Below are 17,564 nucleotides of genomic sequence, written 5' to 3' on the forward strand. Positions count from 1 at the left end.
TTGTCTAAACTTTTAAAGCCCCTTTGCACCGTGCTTTGTAACACTTCTGCAACCCCCAGTCAGAATATACCACATAACCAGAAAGCACGGGGGTCAGAAGATAGGCAAAAAAATAATCGGCGCAAACCTAGTACTGAACACAGAGCATTCAAGTACTGTCGCTTTGTTTAAATTCTAATGTCTCGTTTTCAACTGCAAATGGAAAAAAAGTAAATGTAATTAAATACCAAAAAAATGCTGTGTATGTCCATGAAATTCCCTTCAGATTGAGTGGCCACGCCCAAGGATGCAACATTTGTAAAGGCAGGGCAGAGTGAGAGAGTGAAAAGTTTTTTGAGACTTCAGGAGGAAGAAAACTCAAGTACGCGCGGTGGGCTTTCAACGCAGTGCCCCGCTCTCGTGTAACAGTGAGGATGGGGGCGAGACTGTGGCTGTGGACGGTGCACCTCTTGCTGCTATGTACCGGGGCAGAGTCCCAGCAGAGAGGTAAGCGAAAGGGCACGTAGCAACTGGACAGATCCCGAGCAAAAATAAGTGCATACATTCATGTGGGGTGTGAGGTGAAGTAGAGATGCGCACGATATTATGTATGAGCGGTGGGGGAGGGGGAGTTATCGAAAAGGATGCTGAAATATTTAACACGTGCAAAAGTCTTTCAACGCTTGTGCGAAAATTTCTGAAATTTCATGCGGGAAAACTTAAAACGGAACCTCAAAGGAGACAACAGCAGCAAGAGCTGACAATACAACTCGGTGCCTTGAAATCAATAAGATTTTCCCTTCGGTGCTGGCGAATCTGGTATAGGTTTTGTTTAATAATTTCAGTATTCCGAGCGTTTGTGTGTCCTGGAAAAACCCGTCAGAAAAAAAAAGTTTGGTGAAAGTTAGATAAACGTTGCTTACTTGTAAGGGATTCCCCTCATCTCTCGGGGAAGACGCACATAATGCGGCAGGATGCGCGTTTTTTGCAGATTGATACTTTTCTTAACAATTATATGTGACGGTGTCTGATTTGTGGCCAGTGTTAAGGTGAATCAATGCTGTTAGCCTATGAATCCATCACCTAATTGTCCTTACAGACGCTATACTGTTCGTCATTAGAACAGTGGGTAAATGAATTATGTGGCGTAAATATTACACGCATAAACATAACTAAATCTAATAATAACGAACAAAATATGTATAAATTTAACACTTTGCATAAAACATTAAAAATTGGGAATTCTGAGCAAGTTGAGCAGCATGTGTGTAGGACACAGAGTTAACGTCTATAGTCCAATATTTATGTATTGAACATTGTGAATGTGGGAGAGTACTACTAACTTGTTTCCACGCGCTTGCTAAGGCATATGAGGCAAAATAATTGTTATGTTCCTAATGTACTCATTTGAATAACCCAGTTGTTTTTGCTAACCACTTTGAAAGCTGTAAATCTGGTAATTAAACGTTCCTGATGTGTAGCGGGACAGAATGTAACCTCCCAAGCAGAAAATGAATCGGCTGGACATTTTCCGTACTTTGCAAACAAACAGAGATGGTGTGTGATGGTTGCAATCCCTTGCAGTGTTCTGATTGATAGCTCCCCTGTGGCTCAGCCCTACGCTGCACGGGGCCAGAATTCAGCTGTGCAGACCCTCACAATATCCCAGGTCCCACCGGCGGTAATTCGATCCCTTGATCGTTCTTGTAATTCTCGCTGTCCGGGAAGAGCTAACATTTCGTGCATGGATGTGAAATGCAATGTAGTCCCACAAAGCGGCAGGAGAGCCGCTCCCTCTCATTTTAAAGCCCATGTTCCGAGTTTGATTTGGACGACATCGGAAGTTTATTTTGTATTCTTTACAGGAAGAGCCGTCTCGAATCTCTGCTGCCAGTGATTAACTGTGATCTTGCCAGCTTGTGTGGTTCCATTTTATAGCCTCTTTCCACAAAGACACGGTTCGCTTCAATCTGTAGGTGACAAGCGTATTTACCTTCTAGACTCAAGCCTGGTGGTTGATTTCCTCAGATTCTTCAGTTTATTGAAGCTGACGAAACGTTTCAAAGCGTTGAGTGCATTCAGCTTTGTACTTGTTACACCAGAAGCCAGCATCTGCAGTCTCTTGTGTCGCTATTGTTTGGTTTGACAGTGAATAGATCATAGAATTTGCTTAATCTAATTCTGATTCTACAGTCAGACTGTGATTGGAAACTTGGGATAGTTAGAGAAAGCAACACACATCAAAGTTGCTGGTGAACGCAGCAGGCCAGGCAGCATCTCTAGGAAGAGGTTCAGTCGACGTTTCCAGCCGAGACTCTTCGTCAGGACTAACTGAAGTGTTTTAGTTGTGTTCAAGTGTTGTAGTTGACAAGCCAAATCTGCTTTGCCGCCTTTATAGCTGTGTCAGGTTAGATCCTCAGAGATATTGGTACCCAGGAATTTGAAATTGGTGTATTATCAGAAGTTTCAAAGTATAATTGCCCATATAAAAGTTTCATCGTAATTCTTTTTAATAATATAAAATACCTAATTTTGCTCAAGATGGTAATTACTGAAAGATAAAATCTGAACATGTTTGGGTTTACATATCTTGAAGGCACGTTGTGTGGAGAAGTGGTTCCCATTAGTGGGAGCAGAATAAGATCAAAGGACGCAGATGGAAGATGATTGGCAGAAGTCATCTTTTTTCATTCACTAAGCAATCGTCCTAAAATTCTGCATGAAAGATGATGGGAACGGATTCAGATGCGGCTTCAAAAGAAATTAGCTAAATATCAAGAGGGAAAACAATTAAATTGGTAAATCGATTTATTATTGTCACATGTACTGAAGTGTAGCAAAAAAGTTTATTTTGCATGCTATCCATACAGATCGTTTCATCATGTTGGTGCATTGAGGTAGTACAGGGAATATAATAACAGAATACAGATAAAGTGCTGGCAGACAGTAAGATACACAACCATAAAGGGGTGGTCTGTAAGGATTAAGAGATGAACTGAATTGCTCAAACAGAACAGACAGGACTCTGGCCTGAAATTTTTGTGATTCTGCAGAGCTTTACCTCTAAAACTAATTTATGTTGGATAAATTACTTAGTTTCACAAATGTGAACTGAACATTTCCTCAGATATACAAGCTCCTTAGAGGACTGTGGGCTGGCTGGTATGAAGGACTGATCCTGGGATTCTGAAATGAAACTGATAAATTTCATGAATTCTCCAGAGATCAGGTTTCAGTCTAAGGAGATTTAATCAAAAAGGACTGTAAGTTGTGTTGCTGCTGCTGGTCTTTGAAAACGGAAGTGTTGCTGGAGAATGCAGCGCAATTATAGAATGGACTCTTGACTGGCTACTTTCAGCAGCAGTCAGGCTGACTGCAGAAAGGAGAATTGAGGCAATTGGTTAGGTTTCACCAAACTTTTCCCATCTCCTCGTGGCTGGTAACACAGCAGGTTAGGTACATGCCTGGGAATGGTACAAAGGTTCACTTTGTTATCAAAGTTTGTATGCAGAATACACCTCTGAGGTTTGTCTTCTGCAGATAGCCATAAAATACAGGAAAATGATGGAAGTCATTCAGGCCCCCTCCCACAGAAAAATAGAGAAAGAAACAAAACTTGCATAAAAACTAACAGATCACCCTCCTGGACATGACAGCGAAAACATCAAATCTCTAATTCCCAGGCATCACCCCACACACAAAAAAAACAGCAACAATAACACCAGGCACCCGACCCCTCCCTCACCCAAAAAAAAACATTGCCCTCCTGCCAATCGGCAGCAAGAAACAAAACAGAAAAACTGAAGGAGATAAGATAAACTGTAGTCCACACCAATAATAATCACATATGTCTCGGAATTTTGAAGAACTCCTCCATCAGCATCGAGGAGAGCCAACAGCTGCAACTCAGTCTTTCCTTGGGGCCTTCATTTGCAGAGAAACTGCCTCCTGACCTCTGGCCCTGATGCAGCCTCCTGTGGGGAGCGTGCTGTGGCCCAATGTGGCCACCTCTGGGGAGCAACCTGCAGCCCACTGTTCATGGATAACTACCTCAACATTGGGGCAACTCTATTGTTATCCAGGAGATTGCTATTTAACTATGCCTTGGATCATTCTATTTCTTCCAATGTGGCCCAGGTACAGTCTCCCACCTAAAAAAAAAACAGGGTCCGGTGATGTACAGGACAGACAGAGCAGGACATCTCTAAATGCAAGGATCCAGCTGCAGTGACAGGGTAGTTATGACAGTACGTAAAGCCAGTTCTCAGGTTCACAGACTGTCAAAAGCATCGTTGTTATGAATGTCTTTGCTACAGACATTCAAAATCAGTCTGGATCTGCTAAGAAAAAGTTAGAAAACACAAAGCATACATGTACACCCAAAATTATGACAATTTAATAATTAATTCAAGTAGAAAGAACTCTACCTAGCTTTCTTCCAGCAGATAATTTCTCCTGTCAGTGGCATACTGTATGTGTGCAATCTTAACCTGGCCATATTCATAATAGGACAAGAAATGGGTGCTTGGTGGTCGGTAGAGTGGGCCCAAGAGCCTGTTTCCTTGCATATAGCTTAATGTCTCTTAAGAAATATTAGCAGGAATAGATGAATCATCTCCTCAAGTCTGTAGCACAGGATTCCTGCTATTGGCACCTTGCAGAACGGAATGTTATGCTATACCATACACTTAGGAACACTTCAGCTTTTCTGCTAACATGCCCAAGTGGATCTTGCAGAAGATTGGCCCTGTTATTTCTTGCATTAAATTGGTAACTTCACATCCAAAATGTATCACTGGGCTATAAAACATAGAAGAAAATATTCAATGTGAATTTACAATGAAGACATCAGCAAACCATTTCTTTATTTCCTGGAGCAACTTCTTTTGATAGCTTACAGCGAATGTCTCAGTGGTATTGGACATGAGTCAGGTTTATGGGGAATTAGACTTGTTTCTGCAGTCTCCCTAAGTACTTAAAAACATGCAGCAACCAATCATTGTAACATTCCTGAGACATCTGGCCTCATGTATGTTGCCTTAAACTGAACCTTGTCTCAATGTTACAGATTGTCTTTAGAGTATGCTGAAAACCTTTATTAATTCAAATTTCTTATGGAGTGAGTAAAATGCAAGAAGATGACTTTAATTGCAATAACTACATTAAGATTTTTGCCTTGTCTTCAATAGTTGTTGTTGCTTCTATTGTAGTTCTCATGGCATAGGTTTTGTTCATTATAACTGGAGAAGGAAAATATATTTGAGGACAAAAGATGCTGTAGTTGCAGGAAACCGAACCAACGAAGAAGACTTGGGAGGAGCTCAGTAACTCGGGCAGCATCTTTGAGGTAAATGGACAGTGGAGACTGGTTCTTTTCCCTCCAATAATGCTGCCTGACTTGCTGAGTTCCTCCAGCAGAATGTGCTTGGAGATAGGAATGAAACAAAAAGGCTTCATTGGATTTTCCAGTTTTCATTTATGGTTGATCTTAATCTTGGGTGGCTTTCTCATTGAAGCATCCCACCCCACCTCATCCCCCTGTCCTCTTCATTTAGTTTCTATGCTTTACATCTTCTTGTTCTCTTCCAGCATTTGTCTTCATTCATCCACCAATCCCTTCTGCCAGTGAATTGCTGATGCTGCTTCTCACATTTTCCTCTTCCTCACATTTCACACTTCATTGTTCAAGGAAAAAGCCTTTAAATTCTTACTCATCCCCAGTATTAACAGAGCGCTCTGGAAATTATGCATCTGCTTCTTGATACTTGTCTCCATGACAACCTGTATCTATTTCACTGCTGCCGTTTTTTCATATAGTCTGTCAAAAGGAGAGAGGCTTTGGACGGCAAAACAGATTCAAACAGCTGGCTTCTCTTTCCATGTTTGTACTTCACATTGGAAGAACTTCCACTTTCTGTTCCAAGGTGATCAAATCAATGGCTTTAAGTGTGGAAAGTCTGGAAGGAAGATGAGCTGTACATTTGAAATCTTAAATGTTTCCAATTCCCAATTCAGTTTCCTGAATTAGTCCCTTTTCTATTGAGCATCTGCGAGTATAATTTTCTGTAAGTCTTTAAGTGAACTATTCAGACTTCACAATGAATAGATTTATCCTTGAACATCTACTGGAAAAGAACCTTGCGGCAAATTATGTAGGGGATAAAGTGGTATTAAATTCATTGCATAATATCGTCCCTTATGATTAAAGGTTTGATGCAAGATGATAAAAATATTTTCTGGTCTTTTGCTTTCAATAGAGGTTCTGTGAATTAAATCTTGAAGGAAAAACTTTGAAGTCTTGGATTGTAAAACATTGTAGGAAAACTGCCCTTTTGATTTCCCCCAGATCCTTCCCTGTAAGGTTAGAGATGTTTCATTTTTATATAATGTTTGGTGGTAATGACATTGAGTTTAAAAAAAAATGGAAAAGCAAGAGTTGCATTTATACAGCATCATTCACATCAATATCAGGAACCAAAAAGGCTTACAGCCAATCAAATATCGTGGGAATCGCTGCTATAATGTAATGAGGCATTGCAGCAACTTGCAATCAGTGAACAGCAACTTCCCTTCAAGCATTTGATTCTTGGACCAACTGGTAAAACCCTATTCACTACAGGCAAGTACAACCCTAAACACTTCAGTTTAGCAACACTACGGCCACTTTGATCACTGCACTAAAATGGATTTTTTTGTACTAATTGAGATTTCTGATTTAAAAATTATGGATATTTTATGTTCTCGTGAATCCTGCTTCTCTTGTGCTTTGTGCCTGTGATGCTGCTGCAAGTAATTTTTTCAGTGCACCTGTGCATACATGTGTCAATAAACTCGGCACTTTGAGCTATCCACAAAGATGAAAGTGATGATAATCAAATAAGCCATTTTAGTGATGTCAAGTGAGAATATATGTTCGCCAGGATAGCAGGTGTAATTAACCTGCTCTTCTTTGAAATAGTGCCAGGGCATCTTGTATATCCTTCTGAGAAAATTGTCAAGGTATCAGCTTGACAACATATCCGAAAGGCAGCATTAGTACTGCACCAGATTATTAGTGTAAATTTCTACGCTCAAGTCTCTGAACATACAGCCCTTTGAATCAGAGGAAATAACTGATCCGCAGCCACGAGCAAATTGACAGGACCATAAAAAATATTGCTGGAGGATCTCAGCAGGTTAAGCAGCATCTGAGAGATGTTTCATTAAGACCCAAAACATCCTTTCCTCCCACAAATCCTCCTTTACCCACTGAGTTCCTGCAGCAGATTGTCTCGATTTCAGCAACTGCAATCTCTTGTGTCACCAAACAGCTTGAACTCACCTCACAACAAAGTTAACAGGATTGCTTTGGGTCAGAAAATGCTATCCATCAAATCCCAAGTAGCGAGACAAAGAGGAGTTGTAGTGAAATTTGAATCACAAGTAAGAATAGGAGTTGGAACAGTCTGCTTGGCTTCTCATGCCTGCTCTGCGATTCAGTCTGATTGTGGCTGATCATTTTGGTCAGTACTTGCCCACACTTACTCCATGTGCATGTCCACTGGTTCACTTAGTATTAAACGGAAGTATCAAAGTAGAGTAGTCACGTTGGTTATTGTCAATTAGCAGAGAAGGGAGTGAGTGGAAGTGACTGTGGTCCAAAGTTACTAAACCTGTAAGAGTTCAAATTACAATGCAACACTTTATCATAAGTTGAGGGATATAGTTTAAGAGTCGCGAGGTAATGATGCAGCTCTATAAAACTCTGGTTAGGCCACACTTGGAGTACTGTGTCCAGTTCTGGTCGCCTCACCATAGGAAGGATGTGGAAGCATTGGAAAGGGTAGAGAGGAGATTTACCAGGATGCTGCCTGGTTTAGAGAGTATGCATTATGATCAGAGATTAAGGGAGCTAGGGCTTTACTCTCTGAAGAGAAGGAGAATGAGAGGAGACATGATAGAGGTGTACAAGATAATAAGAGGAATAGATAGAGTGGATAGCCAGCGCCTCTTCCCCAGGGCACCACTGCTCAATACAAGAGGACATGGCTTTAAGGTAAGGGGTGGGAAGTTCAAGGGGGATATTAGAGGAAGGTTTTTTACTCAGAGAGTGGTTGGTGCGTAGAATGCACGGCCTGAGTCAGTGGTGGAGGCAGATACACTAGTGAAATTTAAGAAACTACTAGACAGGTATATGGAGGAATTTAAGGTGGCGGTTATATGGGAGGGCAGGGTTTGAGGGTCGGCACAACATTGGGGGCCGAAGGGCCTGTGGTGTACTATTCTGTGTTCTATTAATTGTATTACATCTTTTACAATGTAGTAGCCTTAAGATTTCCATATAAGTAGATTGCCTTTTATGGTAATGTGAAGGGCTAGCAGTTCCTCTGTAACTGGACAAACACGCACCAAGTATATCGTTTCCTCTTCGCTTGTTTTCTGTGTGTCCTGCGCATGCCTAGTAGGAGGAGATTCGCCTAAATATCCGTCTAATGCGGACGGAGATATTTTGAAAAACGCTTAGTGTGGACGCCTGTCGTTTTTACTGGAAACCGGCGTTTTCAAAATTATCCGGCGTAGTGTGGACGTAGCCTAAGTCTGCTTATACGTCACCCTGGGAGCTCGCATGCAGAAAACAAGAGCTCAGCTTGTGCATCTATTAACAGGTAGTTAACTGCATAACCCAAACATTTCTTACTGAGTGTAGACTTTCCCAACTGGATTCTAGTGGATAAACTTACTCTCAGTATGTTTTGTGGTGATTTCTATTCTGGTTCAGGAAACAGTCCATCTTGGGCAAAAAATTATGGCTGAAAGTCTTCCCTGAAGACTCGAGTGTAAGGCGGTAAACAATTCAATGGCCTTCAGTGCACATACCAAATCAGTATACGCAAATTAAAATGCCTTTTCATTACCAGCTAAATTTAATCTAATGCACACTCCTCTAAAGCAGAGCAAATTTGCTTCCTCAGTGAGCCACTCTCTGTAGCACTCAGGATGAGGCAGACCAATACTTTTATCTCAGTGAATTGCTTATCAAATACTACTGGATTAAATTGGTTAATAGTTTCAGACACTTACCATTAAAATTCCAAGCCCCTTTAGTGTATTGTTCCCTGTAGATGGCTGCGTTTTAGCTTGCACCCTGTTTAGATAAATCACAGATCTGTGACTTAATCATTTCTACACTCCAACATGCTTAGAGAGGTAGCCGGTGCGTTATTTTTGCCTTAACTATACATTAAACTGGTGAATATGTCATATTAAAAAATATAATTCACTGAAAAATCAGTTCAAGCAATTTGCATCAAAGTGTTGCAAATTGATCAGGATCACTGAATGTGATCAGAATTTAGAAGCTTTAAGGTATACTGACCCTTTTAACCATAACATTATCTAATTTAACAATTGAAACATTTGTCAAAAATTTTAAATCCATTGTTATACTCAAAGACCTTGTTACTATTTGAACCATGAAAAGATGTTGATGTCATCCTCCTATTGTATGGTAATCTTTTAAAAGCAATATATATCTTGTTTTAATTATGAATATTTCCCAAAAGATCAATACTGTACTGAGTATTCAACGATGAGTTAAATTTTATTAAGCATCAGTTGCACATGCGCATTTGGTATGAATCAAAATTTTCTTGGTGCTTTTATATCTGGAATCTACAGTGGTGTTTAAACAGAAGTCTGCTTCCTTCGGACACTGCTCTCCCTTCACTCCTGCACGTGTGTGCCGCGTGTCCTCAATAATAGAGTCAGGGCTTAAATTATTCACTTCTTAGGGATCCCAAGAGTTGAAATATTTTGATCAGAAAGGTCTTCAAAATTTCAAAAAATTGCCTTTGACTACTGTGGATAAAAGTGCAGTACAACAATGGCTTCCTATTGCACAGTGCTTTTAAAATTTTTATTTATTTGGAGTCTTGCAAAGGTGTAATACTCGGCTACAAACTGTGCCACCTTTGTCATGTGTAGCCAAGTTGGTGATAGGATGTTAATTCATGTGAAGGGGTGCCATTAATATGAAACTGCCAAGAACTGCAATATTAATTCAAAGGTAAACTCAAAATTAAATGATATTCACAGTGGAAATTTTTAAATCTGTCTTCTCAACTCCACTTTACAAATTCTAATTCTGAAAATACCGTTGCGATGTGCCGGGGAAAAAAACGTGGTATTGCATAAACACAAAAGAGGTTCTGCAGATGCCGGAAATACATGTGATAATGCATCCTTCCATCTAGCCCTCCAAATCTACTTGAAAGTATACAATGAAAGTGTGACTGAAGATTTAGAGGCCAAACTCCAAAGTAGTCTCCGGTCCAAAGTCTGGCTGTAGATGAGTGTAACTGTAAAGGGTACAAAGTCGAACTGTCTGCCATTGCCAATTTAGAATTGCCGAGTATTTATTGCCAACCCAATGAACTGATAGTTGGGCAACATGTATGACTTAACAGCAGATGTACGGAGTACAAGGTCAATTTTTCCTACTGTACAATAGTCAACTATAAGGACAACGTAAACAAACTGCAACAATTTCTACACTAAAAGCTAGGCAATAAATACACTGAGATACAACTCAGATAAATACACTGAGTAAGAATGTTACATAACAATAGTTTTAATTTACAGTGAGATTAGTGTCACTGGTAATGGAAGTTCCCATCTGAGTCAATTCTAGTGACACAGTGCAGTGGGGCAACATGCTGCACAACTCTTTACAGTCCAGACAGCTGGTTGTTAGGAGTTTGCATGTTCTCCCCATGACCACGTGAGTTTTCCCACCCACAGTCTGGTTGGTAGGTTAATTGGTCATTTAAATTTGGCTGATAATTAAGCTAGGGTTAAATCAGGGGTTGCTGGGCAGTACAACCTTGAAGGCCAGAAGGGTCTACTTTGCGCTATATCTCAATAAATAAACAGAAGTTAGTCTTGGAATCACTGCCCTCTGCCTCCCCTCAACCTTCCCCCCCCCCCTCGCCCCCACTCATATAAACATAACCTCTCCCAAGTTAATTTGTTCAGAATTTGATCCTGAAGTTATATGGATTTAATTAACTTCCCTGCTATAGGCAGAGAAAGCATTATTAGCTATTTACTATTTCAGTGACCGTCAGTTTTCTTAGCCTTTGGAGTTGGGCCTTTTTAGATTTTTGGATTGTAACAGCAGGGTTTTCAACATTCCTACAGGGGAATTCTTTGTGAGAAAACAACCATAAGCTGGCCTGAACCAATCATATTGTGCCAGCCTTTGCTGAGTCTCTCATGGTTACCATTGTGAGTGGTGTCTTCACCTTCTGTAAACAGAAATGTTTGGCATTTCTTCCAGCTATGGATCTAGTTGAATTGCTACACCTTATCTAACACTGAACTTGCATTTTCATACTCAAATGGAGTTAATTTCTGTTGGGGACATGTGGGAGGTTGGATTTGCTGGAAAAGCTGCGGCAATCATATAAAAGAGTAACAAGAGATTTTCCAGGAAGTAAAGAAACAAAGAGGTAAGGGTTGACATCAAGCCGTTGTAAATCAATGTGGGAGAAGTAGTAATGGAGAGCAAAGAAATGGAATGGTAGATGAACTGAATAAGAATTTTGTTTAGACTTTACAGTGGAGGATACCAGCAACATGTCAGAAATTCGAGAGAATTGGGTGGAGGTGATGTGCAGAGGTGGATGTAGTTGCTATTAATAAGAAGGTCCTTGGGAAGCTGAAAGCAATGAATGTGGACTAGATTAAAGCACTTGGACGAGATGAACTACATAGCCCTTTTAAAAGAGGTAGCTGAAGAGATTGTGCGATAGTAGTGATCTTTCAAAAATCACGGGAGCCAGGAATGGTTCCAGAGGACTGGAAAGTCGCAAATGTTACTTCACCCTTTTAGAAGCGAGGCAGGCAAAAGCCAGGGAATTATAGGCCACCTAGCCAGTGTTGGTCTTATTGATGTTGAGTGCTGTGTTGTTGTTGCGACACCACTCAGACAACTGATCTGTCTCACTGCTTTATGCCTCCTTGTCACCATCGGGGGTTCTGCCAGCAATATTTGTGTCACTGGCATATTTATAGATGGTATTTGAGCTGTACCTAGCCACAGTCATAAGTGTATAGAGTGTAGAGCAATGGGCTAAACATGCATATTTGAGGTGTGCCTGCATTGATTATCAGTGAGAAGGAGATATTATTTCTAGTAATAATATGAGGGTACAAGAACTATGAATACTATGAGAAAGCATGGACTATTTTTGAAAAGGGAAGAGAATTCAGAAAGCAGGGGGACTTTGGAAATGCAAAGGGACGGGTTCCTAGTGCAGGATTCCCTAACAAATAACTTAGTAGGCTGAGTTAGTAGAAAGGAAGGGAAATGCAATGTTGGCATTCATTTTGAGAGGACTAGAATATAAACACATGGATATAATGCTGAGGCTTTATAAGATATTGGTAAACTAACTAAAGCATCCCTTGTCCCCATTCCAACCTCACGCCTTCAGAACGCTCTGCTCTCCACTCCCTCCGCACTAATCCTAATCTTATTATTAAACCCGCCGATAAGGGGGGTGCTGTTGTAGTCTGGCGTACTGACCTCTACCTTGCCGAGGCACAGCAACAACTCGCGGATACCTCCTCTTATTTACCTCTGGATCGTGACCCCACTAAGGAGCACGAGGCCATTGTCTCCCACACCATCACCGACTTTATCCGCTCAGGGGATCTCCCATCCACTGCTACCAACCTTATAGTTCCCACACCCCGCACTTCCCGTTTCTACCTCCTACCCAAGATCCACAAACCTGCCTGTCCTGGCCAACCTGTTGTCTCAGCTTGCTCCTGCCCCACTGAACTCGTTTCTGCATACCTCGACACGGTTTTATCCCCCCTTGTTCAATCCCTTCCAACCTATGTTCGTGACACTTCTCACGCTCTTAAACTTTTCGATGATTTTAAGTTCCCTGGCCCCCATCGCTTTATTTTCACCATGGATGTCCAGTCCTTATATACTTCCATCCTCCATCAGGAAGGTCTCAAAGCTCTCTGCTTCTTTTTGGATTTCAGACCTAATCAGTTCCCCTCTACCACCACTCTGCTCCGTCTAGCGGAATTAGTCCTTACTCTTAATAATTTCTCCTTTGGCTCCTCCCACTTCCTCCAAACTAAAGGTGTAGCTATGGGCACCCGTATGGGTCCTAGCTTTGCCTGCCTTTTTGTTGGGTTTGTTGAACAATCTTTGTTCTATGCCTATTCTGGTACCTGTCCCCCACTTTTCCTTCGCTACATCGACGACTGCATTGGCGCTGCTTCCTGCACGCATGCAGAACTCATTGACTTTATTAACTTTGCCTCCAACTTTCACCCTGCCCTCAAGTTTACCTGGTCCATTTCCGACACCTCCCTCCCCTTTCTAGATCTTTCTGTCTCTGTCTCTGGAGACAGCTTATCCACTGATGTCTACTATAAGCCTACTGACTCTCACAGCTATCTGGACTATTCCTCTTCTCACCCTGTCTCTTGCAAAAACGCCATCCCCTTCTCGCAATTCCTCCGTCTCCGCTGCATCTGCTCTCAGGATGAGGCTTTTCATTCTAGGACGAGGGAGATGTCTTCCTTTTTTAAAGAAAGGGGCTTCCCTTCCTCCACTATCAACTCTGCTCTTAAACGCATCTCCCCCATTTCACGTACATCTGCTCTCACTCCATCCTCCCGCCACCCCACTAGGAATAGGTTTCCCCTGGTCCTCACCTACCACCCCATCAGCCTCCGGGTCCAACATATTATTCTCCGTAACTTCCGCCACCTCCAACGGGATCCCACCACTAAGCACATCTTTCCCTCCCCCCCCCCCCCCCACATTCCGCAGGGATTGCTCCCTACGCAACTCCCTTGTCCATTCGTCCCTCCCATCCCTCCCCATTGATTTCCCTCCTGGCACTTATCCATGTAAGCGGAACAAGTGCTACACATGCCCTTACACTTCCTCCCTTACCACCATTCAGGGCCCCAAACAGTCCTTCCAGGTGAGGCAACATTTCACCTGTGAGTCGGCTGGGGTGATATACTGCGTCCGGTGCTCCCGATGTGGCCTTTTATATATTGGCGAGACCCGACGCAGACTGGGAGACCGCTTTGCTGAACATCTAAGCTCTGTCCGCCAGAGAAAGCAGGATCTCCCAGTGGCCACACATTTTAATTCCACATCCCATTCCCATTCTGACATGTCCATCCACGGCCTCCTCTACTGTAAAGATGAAGCCACACTCAGGTTGGAGGAACAACACCTTATATTCCGTCTGGGTAGCCTCCAACCTGATGGCATGAACATCGACTTCTCTAACTTCCGCTAAGGCCCCACCTACCTCCCCCTCGTACCCCATCTGTTACTTATTTTTATGCACACATTCTTTCTCTCACTCTCCTTTTTCTCCCTTTTTCTCGAAGGGTCTCGGCCTGAAATGTCGACTGCACCTCTTCCTACAGATGCTGCATGGCCTGCTGCATTCACCAGCAACTTTGATGTGTGTTGCTTGAATTTCCAGCATCTGCAGAATTCCTGTTGTAAAGCATAGTGAGCAGTTTTGGGCCCCATATCTATGAAGTGTTGGAGAGGGTCCAGAAGAGATTTGAGTATGATCCCAGGGATGAAAGGGTTAATGTATGAGGAACGTTTGATGGCTCTGGGTGTGTACTAACTGGAGTTTGGAATACTACAAATCCTTAACTCACTGAATCACATTGATTTGGATTAAAAGGAAAGACAACAACTGGGCTGCAAGATGAAGATAAGAGGGTATGGAACTGAGGGGGGTGTATCTGGGACACCAGGTAGCACCGTTGAGCCCTCTGGAGACGTCGTGGGTTATCAACGAAACGTCAAAGGAGGGTGCCCACCTGATGACCCCGATGACGTACCTACCCTCCCTCCTTGTCACCACTCCAAGCCTACTGCCAACATGCAGAGTGCTGACTTACCACAGGGATTGAAATATCAAGTCCTAGTAGCTCTAGCTTGAAACCTCCTGAATATCGAAAAACTTGGATAGAGTGGACATGGAGAAGATGTTCCCAGCAGTGGAAGAGTCTCGAACTCGAGGTTACAGCTTCATAATAAAAAGGATGTCCCTTTAGAACAGAGATGGAGAGGAATTTATTTAGCCAGATGGTGGTGAGTTTGTAGAATTCATTGCCACAGTGGGCTATGAAGTATGAAGGCCAAGTCGTTGGGTATACTTAAAACAGAGGTTGATAAGTAATTGCTTATTAAGTATGTCAGAGGTTACAGGGAGAAGGCAGGAGAATGGGGTTGAGAGGGAATGGCCTACTCCTACTCTGGTGTATTACAATCTTATCGAGAAGGCTGAAGCTGCATTGAAGATGGATTCAGAGTAAGATTTTAAAGGTAGACAAATACATATCAAGGTCATGCAGGTAGGGAGAGACCTTGAAGAGAAAGAATGAGCTGCCGGAGAAGGTCATAGAAGCAGGAACAATTCTGATGTTTAAAAGACATTTAGACAGATGCATGGACAGGGAAGGTTCAGAGGGATATGGATCAAACACAGGCTCCGGGGATTAGCTCAGTTAGGCAACTTGGTCAAAATAGACTAGTTGGGTCGAATAGCTTTTCTATGCTGTATGGCTCAATGACTACAAGGGTGGAGTTACGGCACTGGTGGAGGCCGCACTCTGGTCTAGAACAGGGAACTGAAATGTAAAGCTGGAACCAGGTTGGAAAGAATTTTCAGAAAGGCAGGTACGCTGGGATTGAAAAACAAGGACTGTGATTCTGAACTCAGTACATGAGGTAAACATTGAAATAGAAATGAATTCTAAGCCATTTTACGAGTAAAGGAAGATTGGAATTATTTTTGTTCGAAACATTTCAGAATCCTAAATGCCATTTCATATTCGTTGTATTTCAGTAACAATCTGAACACTTGGGAATCAGCTTTCAGTTGGTTTCATCTTCCATAAATTGTTGTCACTTTTCATAAAATACAAATGCTGATCACCCATGGATGTAAAAAATATTTGAAATGGTTAAAAAAAAGTGTTACTAAGAGATGCAGAACAACCCAGCATTGTGGGCAGCTACACTAGGTAGCCAAATAAATATAATCGTTGTACATATTAGAGTAAGGAACTAGTGTAGTTGCTAAGTGCGAGAAGTGTGGAAACTTTCATGATTAGATTAGATTAGATTATGAGGACACTCAGTCCTCATTTATTGTCATTTAGAAATGCATGCATTAAAAAATGATACAATGTTCCTCCAGAAAGATATCACAGAAACACAGGACAAACCAAAACTGACAAAACTACGTAATTATAACATATAGTTACAACAGTGTAAAGCAATACCGTAATTTGATAAAGAGCAGACCATGGGCGTGGTAGAAAAAGTCTCAAGTCCCGATAGCCCCATCACCTCACGCAGACGGTAGAAGGGAGAAACTCTCCCTGCCATGAACCTCCAAGCGCCAACAACTTGTCGATGCATTGGAAGCACCCGACCACAGCCGACTCTGAGTCCGTCCGAAAACTTCTTGCCTCTGACCAGCCCACTGACACCGAGCACCATCCACTGCCAAGCGCTTTGAACCCACCCCGGCTGCCGAGCAACAAGCAAAGCTGAGGACTTGGGGCCTTCTCCTCCAGAGATTCAGGATCACATAGTAGCAGCGGCAGCGAAGCAGGCATTTCAGAAGTTTCACCAGATGTTCCTCCGTGCTCTCACGTCTGTCTCCCATCAAATCAGGATTGTGCACGGCACCCTACTTGACAAATAACAGATATCATTTACCAGGGTGGCCATGCAAGCTGTGTCGCGCCGCCATCTTCTCCTCCCGCGTGGACTTTCCAATGCCATCAGGACCATCTTTAGCCTAAACACCCAAGGATGCCATCCTACTGAAAGCAAAGAGCAAAGGCGAATTTATCAAGTATAGAATGTACCAGCTGGAAGGAGCGTTTGAAGAAACCCTAAAATATCTCTGTACCCTTTCAAATATCTCTGTACCCTTTCAGGTATCTCTGTACCCTTGACATGAGTTCCCTTAGTTCCTTCCCACACAAATGGTTTGGTTCAGCATCATTATAAGACCATAAGACTTAGGAGCACAAATAGGCCATTCGGCCCATCAAATCTGCTCCGCCACTCTATCATAGCTGATTTATTATCCCTCTCAACCCCATTTTCCTGCTTTGCCCCATATCCTTTGATGTCCTGATTGAGCAAGAACCTATCAACGTCCACCTTCAATATGTCAAATCAAATCCACAATAGGAAACATCTTCTCCACATCCTCTCTTTTATCCACATTATTGTTCTAGACTGAGAAGGAGTCAAAGAAGCCTTACATTGAGTTGAAAGCAGCAAGGCCTGGGAAGTATGGTATCCATGTGGAAGTGCTAACACATGGCACAGAGTAACTTGAATAACAAATTAGAAACTTCATCTCCCACATCTGAGAAGAGCATGACCTTTGAGATACCACAATCATGATCATCTTTCAGCAAGAAAACCAGTTTGATTGCTGTAACCGCATGCTGCAAACCCTGTGTCTGGGTTCTGCGATAAGTCATCAGCCGTGGGTCCTCCCTAACTA

The 17,564-nt window shown here is 42.3% G+C and overlaps 1 protein-coding gene across 3 annotated transcripts in view; it reads left to right on the forward strand.

Annotated features, from left to right (window-relative positions):
* The first annotated feature begins 360 nt into the window (after positions 1–360).
* lama1 (laminin, alpha 1) overlaps positions 361–17,564 on the forward strand; it is a 346,500-nt gene continuing 329,296 nt past the window's right edge. For 2 of the 3 annotated variants that reach the window (XM_072259251.1, XM_072259258.1), the window contains exon 1: positions 725–798. Coding sequence is in view for 1 of the 3 variants with exons in the window: in XM_072259264.1 (XP_072115365.1) it covers positions 414–486 (73 nt within the window). In the remaining 2 variants the exon portion in view is untranslated. Of the gene's footprint in view, positions 487–724; positions 799–17,564 lie in introns of those variants that run through there. The other variant, XM_072259264.1, reaches the window with a different exon arrangement.

This window comes from Mobula birostris, chromosome 1, assembly GCF_030028105.1.
Source record: "Mobula birostris isolate sMobBir1 chromosome 1, sMobBir1.hap1, whole genome shotgun sequence".
Taxonomy (NCBI): domain Eukaryota; kingdom Metazoa; phylum Chordata; class Chondrichthyes; order Myliobatiformes; family Myliobatidae; genus Mobula; species Mobula birostris.